The sequence below is a fragment of the Quercus suber genome, unplaced genomic scaffold (genome assembly GCF_002906115.3).
Source record: "Quercus suber isolate HL8 unplaced genomic scaffold, Cork oak 2.0 scaffold_133, whole genome shotgun sequence".
Lineage (NCBI taxonomy): Eukaryota > Viridiplantae > Streptophyta > Magnoliopsida > Fagales > Fagaceae > Quercus > Quercus suber.
Window position 1 is genome coordinate 321,060 of NW_027069596.1, and position 16,941 is coordinate 338,000.

General features: G+C 31.5%; 1 protein-coding gene across 1 annotated transcript; it reads right to left on the bottom strand.

Annotated features, from left to right (window-relative positions):
• Nucleotides 1-7,508: 7,508 nt before the first annotated feature.
• On the bottom strand, nucleotides 7,509-10,066 carry LOC136068781 (wall-associated receptor kinase 2-like). The gene is made up of 2 exons (XM_065776427.1): nucleotides 8,649-10,066; nucleotides 7,509-7,814 (listed from the first exon to the last, which is right to left on the bottom strand). Exons 1-2 carry the CDS (start codon nucleotides 9,514-9,516, stop codon nucleotides 7,618-7,620), a joined length of 1,065 nt encoding a protein of 354 aa, XP_065632499.1. The 5' UTR covers nucleotides 9,517-10,066; the 3' UTR covers nucleotides 7,509-7,617.
• Nucleotides 10,067-16,941: the final 6,875 nt, after the last annotated feature.

Genomic DNA, 16,941 nt, shown 5'->3' on the forward strand with positions numbered 1-16,941 from the left:
CAAACATGTGGAGCATAAAATGCTAGGTATTTTTTTCTCCCAATTTTTTGGCGGGTTTAACTTATTTGTCAAAAACATTGTTGAGACCCAATTGGCTTGACAATGAATTCTTAGAATTACAAACATTGATAGGATTGTAGAGTGTGAAAGATATAAAGTGTTCATAATATAAGGTGAGGAATTATGTAGATAACTTTTGATTAAACATGAAATTTTGTTAGATTAGCAAAGAGGTTGACATAAACTAAGAAGGCATGTAAAGATCTCATATTTAATCATCTCAAGTAAGTGTACTCAATGCATAAGGTTAATACTCATTCCTTCTTTGTTTATATTATACATCAAGAAAGTTGAATAGTCCTTAAAATAATTTTGATCATGTTAGTAAAACATATAATTTATAATTTCATTTATTATTAAGTTTGTTATCAAAGATTAAATTCTATTACTAATAATTTACTATGAATAAAATTTATTTTCTAAGTTCTAAAATTTTTAAAATTATACTTGTAAGGTAGGAATTTGTTCCCCCCACATCTGATTGTATCCTACCGCGGTGCCTGGCGCGGTGCGGTTTTGCCCCTCGTCCCCGAGTGCAAGACCAAGCAAGGGCTAGACCTTGTACTTGTAATCCCACATCAGTTAGAGAGAGCGCTCCACTACCCTTTATAACGCTTCAGGAGCTTGGGTAGTGTACCACTACTCACATGAGTAGTGGTACACTACCCAAGCTCCTGAAGCGTTATAAAGGGTAGTGGAGCGCTCTCTCTAACTGATGTGGGATTACAAGTACAAGGTCTAGCCCTTGCTTGGTCTTGCACTCGGGGACGAGGGGCAAAACCGCACCGCGCCAGGCACCGCGGTAGGATACAATCAGATGTGGGGGGAACAAATTCCTACCTTACAAGTATAATTTTAAAAATTTTAGAACTTAGAAAATAAATTTTATTCATAGTAAATTATTAGTAATAGAATTTAATCTTTGATAACAAACTTAATAATAAATGAAATTATAAATTATATGTTTTACTAACATGATCAAAATTATTTTAAGGACTATTCAACTTTCTTGATGTATAATATAAACAAAGAAGGAATGAGTATTAACCTTATGCATTGAGTACACTTACTTGAGATGATTAAATATGAGATCTTTACATGCCTTCTTAGTTTATGTCAACCTCTTTGCTAATCTAACAAAATTTCATGTTTAATCAAAAGTTATCTACATAATTCCTCACCTTATATTATGAACACTTTATATCTTTCACACTCTACAATCCTATCAATGTTTGTAATTCTAAGAATTCATTGTCAAGCCAATTGGGTCTCAACAATGTTTTTGACAAATAAGTTAAACCCGCCAAAAAATTGGGAGAAAAAAATACCTAGCATTTTATGCTCCACATGTTTGGTTTCATAAAATCCTTTTTTTATGAATCTCAATAAATCANACACTACCCAAGCTCCTGAAGCGTTATAAAGGGTAGTGGGGCGCTCTCTCTAACCGATGTGGGATTACAAGTACAAGGTCTAGCCCTTGCTTGGTCTTGCATTCGGGGACGAGGGGCAAAACCGCACCGCGCCAGGCACCGCGGTAGGATACAATCAGATGTGGGGGGAACAAATTCCTACCTTACAATACTTCACTTAAAATTCTATTACAAAATGTTTCAATTATTTAAAATAAATTTAATATTTATTTAGATTATAAACCATATAAATTTATGTTTTAATATGTATAATTTATATACTACACATCATGTATGCACAAAGTGACTAAATACATGTATGTATTACATGTTTCAAAATTAATTAGTTTTTATTGTGGCTCACAAATTATTAATATAGTTTTGACATATATAACTTTTAATTAAGCCGCACATCGCATGAGTATAATACTAGTAAATTGAATTTGTAATGGATGGACAAGATATCTGTATCTAAATAATATATTAATATTATACAATATAAAATTATATTTTTATACAACTATGTTATTTCACATGGCATTTGTTGTATAATAAATTGCATTTTCTATTTTTAGTTGACTTATATTATGTTAACTAGTGTGTAACTCTGTGCACATGCACAGATACATTTAAAAACAACCACAATTACAATTTATATATATATATATATACTTCCTCCATTCCAATTTCTTTGTTTTGTTTGAAAAGTCAAACTTTTTAAAGAAACATCATTTATTGTCTTGTCTAACTGATTAAAATGTATAAGTTTACAAAACTATCCTTAAATAAATTTATCAACTTTTTTTAAAAGAGTCACTCTTAATGAGACAACTAAAAAGGTGCTCCAATTAGATTAATTTTTTTAAATATTTGTTAGTTTTCTTTTCAAATAGTTTTGAAAATAAAGTAGGGGTATAATAAGAATATTAATAAATTAATGATTTTTATTTTTAGAAATATGACAATATTTTGGGACATCCCAAAATGGAATAGAAGACAAACAAACTAGGATGGAGGAAGTATATATATATGATGGGTCATGCTAACGAGCGTCCTTAGGGCATTCATTAATAATTCATTTTAAGAAAGTTTTAATACCACTTTTATGGGAAATGAAAAAAACTGTCAAAATATTAATTACTTTTTTCTCATTTCTCATAAATCTTTGTTTAAATAGATTATTAACCAGTGCCCTAAGGGCACTTGTTAGCATTTCCCATATATGATTTAGAATCTAATTAGATCTAGACTCTTCGATTTTTGCACCCAATAATTCACTAGATACAAAAATTAAAAAAATTAGATGGGACACATAGCGCAAAATTGAACTTCAATTTAGAATCTAATTGAATTTAGATTATTTGATTTTTGCACCTAATAATTCACTTGACACACAAATTTAAAAATCAGATGAGACATGTGACACAAAATTAGACTCCAATTTTGAATTTAATTGATTTTCTCTTAGCTTTGCATATTAATATATATATATATATATAAAAGTTATTGTGGGGCCAGAAAATCGGGTAGCGTTGGCCCACTCCAAGCCAGGCCCAAATGGCCCACACCGAGGATGCATGATGGGTCTGAGGATGACCCTGTCCTCGGGCGTCCGAGACCTCGGAAAAACACGAGGACCACCCTACCAAAGGATTCCTGGAATATCTGAGGAGAAGAGGGCCCAGTACCACGCGTTGGCAACAGAAGTATGGAGAAGGGAGAAGCCCTGGGCGAACTGTCACCTCGGCATTGAATACGCTCACCTAACCCTTCTGGCCGCATTAATGGAGATGTAACCTCTTGACAGGGCAACATCGATCAGGGTGAGCCACCTGAGCACGGATATGACCTCTGATGGGACAGACAGTCAGAAGGGAGGCTAATAGATGATCAACAGGAGGAGAAAAGAGGGATATATAAGAAAGAAGAGCAAAGTGTAAAAGGAGGAGTTTTGGAGGTTTGTGAGAGAAAAACCTCCTTGGCCATGGTCCGAGGAGCATCCCGCAGTTGTAAATTGGTCTTACTATCTTTCAATAAAAGAAAAGGAGTTTATGCCTCTGCGCGCTGGTGAGCGCCTAAACCTTCGATCCACTCTCTACAAATTTATTGTTCTGGTTCGTTGGGCCTGGGGGAACCCATATCTTTTGGGCTACAACAAAAACCACCACTACAATTGGCGCCGTCTGTGGAAGGTTAGTGCGCTGACNTACGTCAGGTGTAACTTATACTCAACCCTATATTTCTTAATTCGATGTGAATTTTGACAAATCTACCGTCAAATTATATTATCTTCATATATTTTTTATACTTACAAAATTTCAAGGTGATAAAATATTAATAGTTATGTCATCAATCAATTGTCTAAATTCAAGTTTTAGTAGTTTAAAATAATGCAAAAAATATGAGTTTAAAGATCAAATGGTAAATTACATCCGATTGACATGAAAATTGGTATGCATGTTAAGACTATATAGAACATGTAATCTAACAGTTGAATTTTCAAAATATGAATTCAATAATAAGTTATTGGATGGTGTAACAGTTTTTAGAGTTACGTTAGGTGTAACTTGAAGTCGACCCTATATTTCTTAATTCAATGTGAATTTTGACAAATTTACCGTTAGATTACATTATCTTCATACATTTTTCATGGTTAAAAAATTTCAAGGTGATCAAAGATTAATAGGCATGTCATCAATCAATTGTCTAAATTTAAGTTTTTGTAGTTTAAAATAATGCATAAAATATGAGTTTATAGAACAAATGGTAAATTACATCTGATTGGCATGAAAATTGGCATGCATGTTAAGAACATATAGAACATGTAATCCAACGATTGGATTTCCAAAATATGAATTCAATAATAAGTTATTGGGTGGTGTAACATTTTTTGAGTTACATCAAGTGTAACTTGAATCCAACCTTATATTTCTTAATTCGATATGAATTTTGACAAATCTACCGTTAAATTACATTATCTTCATATATTTTTCATGTTTACAAAATTTCAAGGTGATCAAAAATTAATAGCCACGTCATCAATCAATTGTCTACATTCAAATTTTTGTAGTTTAAAATAACGCATAAAAGATTAGTTTAGATATCAGATGCTAAATTACATCTGATTGGCAATGAAATTGGCATACATGTTAAGAACATATAAAACATGTAATCCAACAGTTGGATTTTTAAAATATGAATTCAATAATAAGTTATTAGGTGGTATAACATTTTTTAGAGTTACATCAAGTGTAACTTCAACCCAACCCTATATATTTTAATTTGATGTGAATTCTTACCGTCCAATTGGTCTCAAATTTTACCAACACCAATATGTCACCATACTCTTTAATCCTAATGATCAAGATTTGAATATGAATTTCACTAAGTCCAGTAGTATTGGGACCATCTATTAAGTTTGATCGGGTTTGATCAACTTTGACTAAACTTTGACCGTGCATTTTTCTAAATCCAACTGTTTAATTGTGACCATAATTTACCAGAATGAACCTTTCATTACACTCTTCAAATCAACCGTTAGATTTCAAATCTAAGAATGGCACATGATGGATATGTGTTGTGTACCTATATGGCTATATATATTCTCTCAATTTGACAAAACTTATTTTTTTTAAATCTAGTTTTGTTGATCTTAATGAGAAATTTGTACTATTTCACACCAGTAGTTGAAGAAATATAACAAAAGTCTTAAAGTTTTAAAAAAAAAAAAAAAGTGATATAAAACAAATTTTTTATTTTTGAAGGCCAAATACTTTATTTCTTAAATTAACTATAACTCAATAAGGTTGTGCTCTGCGTTCATTCATTGTCCTATAATTATAACAGTTTTTTGATACACTCAACAGATTTTAATATGTTGATTAACAGGATATTCCGATACGATATCATTGGTAATTTAAAATCACATTCTAGGAAAACAATATCTATTTGTTTAAGTTCACATAAAATTTCAACATTTGAGACAACGAAGTGATAGCCCAAACCATTACTATCAAATATAAATAGATAAACTAATACAATAAATTCTATTATCTCTATATATTAAGAGAATTTAAATTTTTTTTTTTTATAGAGATAATTGCAAGGCCTTTGGCAATTCAAAAAGTTAATTATCATTATCTAAATTGTCAAAATACCCCTAATTTAGATCGTTTTTATTCATAAAAAATAAAAATGAGGTCAAAATCATAATTCAATAAAATTCAAAAACAAATAAACTATCAGATAAATTTCCTATTACTTCCCATTAGAGAGTTAGACAGATACAAATTCCAAACCTGTTTCTAAAAGATAAAAAAACTCTAGTCCCACGACTGACAACTTCCCACCACACGTCTGACAAACTACAAACAAAAACTCTTCCCACTTCTTCCCCAAAGAAGAATGTAGACTATGTAGTGTACTACGAAACTTCCCATTACAAAAATAATCTTCCCACCCTTCTATCACAAACTACAAATTCTTCCCAAGGATTACTATTCCTAATTGAAATATGAATTATGTCAGCCGGTCGCTCTTTGTATAATGCAGTGTTTGTGGTTTATTTATTTTGGTATGAAAGGTGATTTTTAATGTACTTCTTTTTTCATTTTTAATGATTTATTTATTTTGGTATTTGAACTGTTTTCTTTTCACATCTGTTTGTACTGCATTTTTTCCATTTTAATAAATGTCTTTTCTATGTCCAAAATAAAAACGTAGTGTGCATGTGGTTTAATTGAATTTAAGAGAGAAACGCGACAGAAAATTTTGTGCAGCCCTAACAAAAAAATGAACACCAAAATAGCATTGACATCACATTTTCACGTGTAGATTTGTTCATTTTGTAGCTAGATGGATGCCAAGAACTTTGTAACTCAACTAATTGGTACTTTTTAGTATATTCATAATTTGCATCTATTACAATTCAGACATTTTTTTTTTCCAAAAAATAAAAAGGACTAGCCTCATCACACACACTTAACGCGTGCGATGAGGCTTTTTTTTTTTTTTTTGCTAAAAAAAATTGTGTTTTTATTTATATATATATATTTTTATTTTAAGAATCTAATTTATAAGTACATAAAGCAAAGACTGTGTTTTTTTTATTTTATATATATAAATTTTATTTTGAAAGTTTAATTTATAAGTGAATAAATCAATTTGAAAATTAATAGGAGAGTGGTCTTATTTTTTAGGTAATGTTTTAGTGGAAGTTAGAGTTGCATTTTTACCGTATTATCCTTTAGTTTTGTCTCTACTTAAACATAGGGGTATAAGGACATTTTTGAACTAAAAAAAATGAGGAATTCGAACAGGAGAAGCATCTTAAATAATAATAAATAATAAATAATAACCAGCCTCATCACATGCACGAAGTGCGTGCAATGAGGTTTTTTTTTTTTTAGTGGTCCTATTTTGTAGAAAAAAAAAACTGTGGTTTTTTTTTTTTTTTTTTTTTTTTACTTATAGTTTTTATTTTGAAATTCTAATTGATAAGTAGATAAAGTAATTTGAAAATTAATAGAAAATTTGTCATATTTTTTAAGCAATGTTTTAGTAGAAGTTAGAGTTACATTTTTACCAAATTGTCCTATAGTTTTATCTTTACTTAAACATAGGGGTATAAGGACATTTTTGAACTAAAAAAAATGAAGAATCCAAACAGGAGAAGCCCTTTAAATAATAGTATAGATATGGATAAACTTTAGAGATAAGTATTAATTGTAATTTCTTTTTTGAACCTGAAGGGAAAAAAAAATCCTAAATTTAGGATTTTTTTTTTTTAATTCAAAATGAAATTTGTTATTTGACATTTATGACTTTATTTCTAAATAAAATTACCCTTCATTAATGAGAATATTTTCGAACCACATAAAAGTCCAATTTTTTTTTTTTAAAAAACAAACACACACACACACACACATAAAGGAGAGGAAAATAGTTATAACATAAAAACACATCACAACTTTACTCAAAAGCTATGGTATATAAAAGTCTAGTTAAAAGAGAAGAATCTTCTTATATATAGTATAGATATAAATAATCAATTACCATCAAATTTGAGGATCTAATCCTCCAAAAATAATGAGAAGCTTCATCCACACACAATCAAATGCAAATTCCAAAGGCATATCATCAAGTGCTAGGGTGCAGTACAGTAAGTATACTTACCAACTAAGAGGGTTACTGGTCGTGATGATTGATTGGTAACACAGATTCCTGCACTTACGTCCAAATTATGGTACCCCTTGATGCAAGAACAAGTAAAATTCCCTGGTCCGTTAATACACTTTTGTCCCGGGAGCTTGCAAGGATTGTGGTTTTCACATTCGTTTATGTCTGTAGATGTAAAACTCATCATTAACTTAAAAAGAACTTTAATTAATCAAAAGCAATCATATATTAATGACCAAGAAATTTTTTTTTTTTTAAAGTCATAAGTGCCTTTATTCTTCTTGCTTAGAGAAAAGAAATGACATATTATTAAAATGAAATGGAAGAGTATTAAATATAAGAAGTTTAAAAGAGCTTCAATTCCTGTTTTCTTTTTTAATTGATAAATTATATCCTCTAATTTTGACAATTTTTCAATTCAATTGTTTTTATTTTTCCATTTCAATCCTTGAACTTTAATCTATTTTCAATTCAATTCCTCTTTTTAATTATGTGCAATATTTCCGTTGTTTTTAACGCTTTCCACTTTTCAAAATGCGTTGTTTTTATGGATGGAGGTAGACAATAGACAGCAAAATTCGATTATACATGAATTCCATTGAAATTGAAGAGGAAAGAAAGACTCAATTCAAAATAAGTAGGAAACTAGGAATGGCAATAAAGCAAGGCTAGGTCAGAGCATGATAGGTTCTAGATGGCTGGAGAGGTATTTTGTTCTTCATAATCAGGTGGTCTCGAATTGACAACGTAGAGATGGAAAAGAAAGGTGGACAAAGGTGATTGTGAAAGTACTAAGTGAAAACAAGTGTAACAGAATATGTATCAATTATTTACAAAATATATATGGTATTTATTAAAAAAATTAAAAAAATATAGGTTCAAACTCTATCTAATTTATCAAAAAAATATGTTAAAATTAGAAGTAATAATTTGTCATTTAGTTTTTTTTTTTTTTTTTTAATTAAAAAAAAAATTTAGTGTAGATCCATAAATTAATACCTTGGCAACCGAGATGGAGGTATGGATTCCCATGGTAGCCTTTCATGCACTTACAACGGTACCCTGACCGGTTGGCGGAATCGATACAAGTGCTATTACCTCCACATGTGTAACTTGATTTGTTCACGACATCTTTACATGTCTCAGTACCGATCGCCCAATCAAGAACTAACGGCATCTCTTTTTGGTGTTGTAGACTCTGAAGGGAATCGATGGAGAAATTGAACGTGTTTTGTTGGCTAATAAATGCATAGCCACAAGGATTGAAAGCCCCTACTTTTGTGTGATTATTGAAACTGTGGGATTCCAAAGTAAGATAGTTCAACCCATTAGGAATATCTACCTCGCAACACCCAACACCAGAGCAAGACCCGTTGACTATGTACCTAGTGTTATCACAAACGGAAACGCAGCCTGTTGAGAAATTTCCTTTATCTTGCTGAAAATTAAGGTATGCAATAGTGTCACAGCCAACGACAATGAACTTGTTTTGAGTGCTAGAGATGGTGAAATTGAGGCTCGAGCTGAGATACACTGATGTCCATATACTAAGATCCTGATCCAGCACACCATGTTTATAACAGTCCTTGGCCATATACGTCAAGACGTTAGCCTGGCCTTCGAGGGAAAAGTTTGTAGCCGTAAAGCCTCCCAGAAGAATTGGTTGAGTTGAGTTGGTACAGTTGACGAAAAAGTTTTGACCTATGTAGCAACCTTCTCTTAGGCCAAATGGATAGGGAATTTCCACATCTCCACACTTGTCGGGGCAGTTGGGCAGCGCTATTGGAAATGCTATTGCGGCGGCTGCTAATTCAGATAACATCACAGCAACCCAAGTGACTTGTATAAGAATCCCAAGGAAACCCATATCCCCACTATTCGGTATTTTTCCTAGAAGAGGGGTAAGAGAGCACCGTGTTTGTGCATGGAAAACATTCCATATATGCTGCTTTTATAGGTGCCGAAAGCATAACTTGCATTCTTAGGCCAAATGGATAGGGAATTTCCACATCTCCACACTTGTCGGGGCAGTTGGGCAGCGCTATTGGAAATGCTATTGCGGCGGCTGCTAATTCAGATAACATCACAGCAACCCAAGTGACTTGTATAAGAATCCCAAGGAAACCCATATCCCCACTATTCGGTATTTTTCCTAGAAGAGGGGTAAGAGAGCACCGTGTTTGTGCATGGAAAACATTCCATATATGCTGCTTTTATAGGTGCCGAAAGCATAACTTGCATTCTTAGGCCAAATGGATAGGGAATTTCCACATCTCCACACTTGTCGGGGCAGTTGGGCAGCGCTATTGGAAATGCTATTGCGGCGGCTGCTAATTCAGATAACATCACAGCAACCCAAGTGACTTGTATAAGAATCCCAAGGAAACCCATGTCCCCACTATTCGGTATTTTTCCTAGAAGAGGGGTAAAGAGAGCACCGTGTTTGTTCATGGAAAACATTCCATACATGCTGCTTTTATAGGTGCCGAAAGCATAACTTGCATTCAAACTTGTCAGGTGCCGAGAGCATAACTTGCATTCAAACTTGTCAAAAACGCAATTTTTTGGTGGATTTTAATTAGCACAACTGGATAATGTTCCTTTTTTTTTTTTTTTTTTTAATAATTATGTTCTTGATAATACAATAAAGACTTGGGTAAAATATATATATATATACACACACACATATTAGCCTCATCACACACGCTTTGCGGACAAAGGCGGCTGCACATGCACTTTAGGAGGTTCAAATGAACCCCCTGACTTGAAAAAAAAAAATATTTATACATATAAAATATTGCTTTAATAATTTAATTTACTTTTAAAAATATTTTTTCACACCCTGATCACGTATCAACTTATCCCACAATTAAACAATAACTTAGTGTATTATTTATGTATGGATGAATATGATTGTATGGGTTAATAATTATACAGTGCAAGTGGGGTTGAGTTTTGTCATTTAGTTTAAAATATTTTATAAAAACAATGACAAATATATAACCACAATTGCATAAAAACAAAAAATATTATACAAAACTTTACAAAATAAAATAGTCAGACTTACATTGACAATAGATAATGACAACTAATAATAAATTATGATGAAACGATTTCAAAATATGAAAATTCGAAGAAGGAAATTGTAAAACTTCATGTATTTGTGTGTGTGTGTGTGTTTTTTTTTTTTTTTTTTTGAGAACTTAATATATTCAAGTTTTTTTTTATATTAAATTTTTCTTAATTTAAGTTTTTTAATGACCCCTCCTAAAAAATATTTCTAGAGCCACCACTATTTGCGGGTGTGATGTGGTTTTTTATTTTTATTTTTTGGTCCAGTGTCTTTATTTTTCTTTTTTCTTTTTTTTTTTAAATGGATAAGTTTGTTTTGAAAATATGGATTAATAGGAAAGTGTCCTATTTTGTAGGCATTTTAAGTGAAGTTTAAGGTATATTTTTACCGAGTTATCTTCAAATTTTTTCCTATTAAACGTAAGGCTTAGGGGTATTTTTAAACCACATAAAAGTTCAGTCCAAAGAGGAGAATAATCTTATAGATAATACATGTGCTCAGAGGCTCTTCTATTTTTTAAGTAAATGTTAATAATTTGCACCTGTTATAATTTGGGTAAAGGTCAATACCTAGAAGTGTGATGAAAAAATTATTTCACTCACAAATTACTTATCAGTTATCATGTATGTGTTATTGTCACAACTTCCCATTATCATTTGTTATAAAAATTACAACCAAAAAAATTATGATAAAATGATCAATATGGAGGCCTAAGTGTTGATCAACACTCTAGTCCCGAAATTAGAAATTTTCATGTACTAGATGATATCCCACGTGATGCACAGTGCATTTGATAAATTTTGTAAGAAATTATTCATGACCTATTGATTTCATGAATACTATTATTGTTAGTCATACAAACTCATAGATAACATTGTCACCTACAAATTTGTTGGTTCATAGGTGTCTTTCTTGTATGATTTAGGATTTATATATAGATTCTATGGTGTTAATTTCTACGTTCTTATACCACTAAAATCTCTATTTCCACTATATCAACACCTATAATTTTTATGCCATTGAAAGTAGCTTTTCTTTAGTTTCAGAATTGATGTGATTAATAAAATTAAGGCACATTAACATTGTAATTGAAGAAAAGTTTGATTTTTAAGATCGTAATTATAATATGGCAAAAATTGAAAGAATGATATCTTAATCAATTAGCTATAAAAACTATGGTGACCTAAACCTACCAACGTTACTATGTAAACAGTGGATTTGGATTCCCAATTCATTTGTTGGTGGGTTTCCTCACAGTCACACAGATTGTACTTAAAACATAGCCTTGACAGCCCAACAATCAAACATTCCTATAGTTCTCAGCCCAATACCCTATTCCCCTTAGATCTTGCTTCTTGCTTTCTCTGCCCTCTTTGTTCTCTCCTCCCTTCGTGTTTACTCCCTCTCCTATTTCTTTTTCTTTTTCTTTTTCTTTTTCTTTTTTTTTTTTTTTTTTTTTTTTTTTTTTTTTTTTTTTTTTCTTTTTTTGTGTTTCCCTCAATCTGTTTCAACCAACCACTCTTGTTTGCCTTGCCCTTCCTTTTATAGTATCCCATTAACGGGGTAATCATCAATACTATTTCACCACTTCATACACATTCCCACCCCTACCAGAATCCCAAGAGAATCATAATGCCTTCTGAGGATTCTCTTGGAACTTGTTTCAAATGCCAAATAGTGTTCGACAATGAGTTTCCCAAAGGCATTAATAATGTTCGGTTGCCAACCTGAATTTGATAGTCCCCTTACTAGCTTCCTTCTAGCTTATTAGTTAATACTGGGCCTAACCTGGCTCGAACACAGTAGGATTCCCCAATCATATCCCTAGACCTTTACATATTTATCAGTGGACTGGTTCTAGCCCTACAACATTGGGCTGTGGTCACATGGGCCATCCTGGGTCACCCGAGCCCATGGGCCTTGGTCACATGGGTCATTCTGGGTCACCCGAGCCGAAGCCCCTACAAAAACTATTATAATTTCATGATACAACAACAAAAACAATAATGCCATAGTGACATAGTAATACCACAATTTAAGCTTCCTAAAAGCAACCAAAACTCCAAAAATACTACGAATCCATACCAAGTATATGCATCGTATGAAAAACCAAAAATCTAAATTGACACATAATATGAAAAAACCAGCCTAAACACATTACAATGCTACATCAGTAAAATTTTATACATAAAATCTAAAAAAAATGTTTAAGAGGAACATAATACTTTGAAAATTAACATACCTCTCAAAAAGGGATCCAAAAAATATTGTGAGAGAAATTATATTGGACAAAGGGGGATTTATATTGGACAAATGTGGAGACAAATAACCATATCATATTATCTAATTCATTGAATCCAACTCTTGTAATTCTGCATTGAAGTTAGTCTTATGCCGGAAATTGAAAAGTTTTCTTACTTCTTACTCCCATGACTTTTTAGATCCAACCGTATCAATCCAAAGCATTTAAAGTTATAAATGTATGAATTCTTTGAATTTTATTAATACATTGAAATAAATGTATCTACAGTTACTTAATAGTTTAACATAAATGTTAAATTTAGATGAGGTAAAAGCCTAACTAAAAAAAACGTCATACAATGCTCCACTTGGTAGAACCTCATGCTCTCTCACATGAAGTCTCTACTTTTATTTATATATATATATATATATTGATGATTAGATACTCTCTCTCTCTCTCTCTCATATTTTATGGAAGATGAGTATGAGATTATACTACCAATTTCACAAACATTTGACTACAGGAAACGGAATATTCTAGTACCTGTGCACCATGTGGAGATTACACACTGTGTATATATATATATATAACTTAATATTTCATTATATTTAATTAACCGAGACAAAATTTTATATATGATATGGGAATAAATTTAGTCAAATTACAAATTTGGGCTTTAATGTTTTAAAAATTCAACACAATTTGGAACAACCCGAAATAGTCTGGAACTGAGAGACCAAAATATCTGGAATTCATTTGAAGCATCTAAACGGTTTGGAATAGACCAGAACTTAGACCGAAATGGAACAGGTAAGTGCACCGAATTAAGCATCAGAATAACCTAGATGAAAATTTCTGACCGGAATAGAATGGAATTTAAAACCTTGCTAGAAACCCAAAGCTTAGGTTACCAGCCCCCCAGCCGTAGCCACAAAATTCACTTTCTTGCTCTGCATGTTTTCATCACCATTTCAAAGCAGACACAACACTTGAGTCTATATAGGAATCAGTCATAAACACCAACCCAAGTAGTTTTAGGATTCATTCCATCCATCAACACCATCATCAGAGTAAAGATTAATAATACTTTCCTCTCTTCAAAGAAAGAATAGGGTCTAACTCCACCTCTTTGGAGTTACGACTAGTGGTAAATTGTTAATTTGAACCAATTATAATTTATTGTCTTTTTAGATGTTAGGGTCATATTTTTGTAAATTGGAAAATTCGAGTAAAAACTCACTTTTTATGAATTTAAGTCTTAATTTAGAGTGTCTAGAAAGCGTTCAAGAAAGATCAATTTAATCAAAACTACTTAAGGTTTGCTCAAATCAATGCTGCAACTGCTGTCTCGACAGATAGCTTGGAAGCAGCCGATCCATCGAGGGAATTTACCTCGACAACTAGCTTGATAACACTTGATCAATTGAGCCTTAACTTAATAGAATTCTCAGTTCTATTTTTGATGACATGGCAACTTTGGGATTCATACACTAGGGTTCCAAGATGACTTAAATAGTATTTTTCAGAGCCGTCATCCTATATGCCTCACAAAGAGTTGTTGCGACTTTTGTGTGCTTAGGATTTTTTAATTCTAAGCTACTTCGGATTCATTATTGAAGTTTATTGTTGCAAAGAACTTTTCACCAATAACTACAACTATTTTGGATTACTATGGAGAGCTAGTCACGTTGATTGGAGATCCGTGCAACCGTTAGCTACATCATTAGGAGATCTATGCTAATTAACAGAAGAAGTCCACTAAGATTAAAGTCCAACTAAGTTGGAGTTGAGCTAGTATCAAGTATCAGTGTGTTCTATTTGTAGGTATGTACTGATATTTGGGATTGTGTAGGATCTCTATAATTATAACCTCAATTTGATTAGTGGATTTTTCAAGAGTAGTGACCTACATAATCACTCATTGGGGTTTTTCTTGTGAAGGTTTTCCCATTATTTTCTACTATGCACATTGAACTCTAGATTGGTGATATGGTTATGTTTTTTATTGGACTTTGCATGTAATTGAATTAATTAATCAACTTGTGTAATTAGTTAATTGAATTGGGGTCAGCTTATAACACAACATTAGATAACGCAACCAAACACTAAATAAAGTTTGAATTAAATTAGGTTTGGCTTTCTATAAATAAATTTTAATTAGTTAAGGTATATCTTTTTCTACAAATTCTCTAATTAAATTTTATTGATTAACACTTATATTAAATAAAGGCTAAATCACAAATTACACTCCTAGATTTTGAAATGTTTTCAACTCAGTTCTTTTAGTTTCACTTTCTTTCTTTTTTTTCCTTCAGTAATTTAACTTTAATTCGTTTTCAATTTAAATTTCCCATTTGATCCGCCTATTTGAATTCACTAAAATGACATTGTTTTGGCCCTTTTGGGAAGTGAACAATCTAAAACTAACGGTGGGATTGGACAAAATTGAAGGATTGAAACGGAGAAAATGAAACTTAAATGATTGATTTGAAAATATGTTATATAGTTAAAGAATGTAATTTATAGTTTAAACTTAAATAAATATGTATCATATATAAATAATTTTTTTTTTAATTTTCTTGATCATTGCACGGGATACTAATGAGTAGATATGCAATTATAAAAAGTCTTTTTCCTAATTTAATTGAGGAAAAATAAATGGATGACATAAAACTGACTTGAATAACATGATTGCTACACGTTTATTGATTCCCCCACATTTGTATCAAAAAAAAAAAAATTCCCCCACATTCGGTTTGCAATCTACATCAAACAACTGTTATAGTCAAAAATTCCAAGATTATAATTTTCCAATAACATGATTGCTACACGTTTATTGATTGCCACGCATTCAGTTTGCAATCTACATCAAACAACTGTTATAGTCAAAAATTCCAAGATTATAATTTTCCAAGTCTTTGGAACGTAGTTTCAAACAATTAGCAAAGACTTGGTGAAAACAATAACAGGCATTAAAGTCATGATTCTTAACAAAATAAAAAATAAAAATAAAAAAAGTCTTCTAATCCAGATCACACGTCTTCAAGGTTGATGAAACTGGCAGATTAATTAATGACATACAGAAAGAGCCAACATGCGTTTTCGTTTTCATGATGTCTTTGGTCTTTGTTCGGAACTTTCAAAGACATAGGAAGTTATTGTCTTGACTATTAACCTACAGCATAGGCAGGGGCGGCGGCACGTTGTTGGGTGGAGGGGCCATGTCCCCAAGTTCAAAATATTTCTATAATTTAGTCTAAAACATTAGTTAGGGTCTTACAACTTAATAGTTGGCCCCTCCAAAATATATTGGGGTCCCCCTAAAGTATGGACTTTCCATTTAAATAGTTTAAATCCCACCTAAATGTCACTTTGGTGGTTTATTACTTTTTTACTTTTGTCTAACTTATGTGTGCAAGTGTGAAAACGTGCACTATGCAACACCAAACTTTTTTTTGTTTTTCTTCTTAATAGCCCATGCAGCAACACACTAAAAGTCTACTAAAAACCCAAGATCATGAGGGGCAAAGAAAAGAAACTCACTAAAAACATGTACTGGGCTTTAGTGAGTTTTTTTTTTTTTTTTTTTTTTTTTTTTTTTTTTCTTCTTCTTCTTCTTTTTAATCTTTAAACTTCACCCTTTACTTCTCTTCATCATCATCATCATCATAATTTTTTTTTTTCAAAATTTATTTGTTTTCTTTTGGGTTGAATTTTGGTGCCAAATAAGTTGTTCCAATAGTGATTTGTTCATAGAAGATGCCTTGGGTTTGTTGAAGAGAGAAGATATATATTTTTCTAAAATTTACCTTTCACAATAGAATCTTCTCAAGTTATATATAATGATTTTAGTAAATATGTATGCTATACATAGTATTAAAAATATATATTTTATCTACTTAAATTTTCAATTGTTTGTTATGGTTGATTAAGACTAAATTTAAATATAGGAAGTGAAAGCCATACATTAGAGGGAT

Excerpts from the sequence above, each read along its gene's own strand:
- LOC136068781 (XM_065776427.1), bottom strand. The coding sequence starts at position 9,516 with ATGGGTTTCCTTGGGATTCTTATACAAGTCACTTGGGTTGCTGTGATG. Across the intron at positions 7,815-8,648 it reads CCTCCATCTCGGTTGCCAAG|ACATAAACGAATGTGAAAAC; the intron begins GTATTAATTTAT and ends TTACATCTACAG.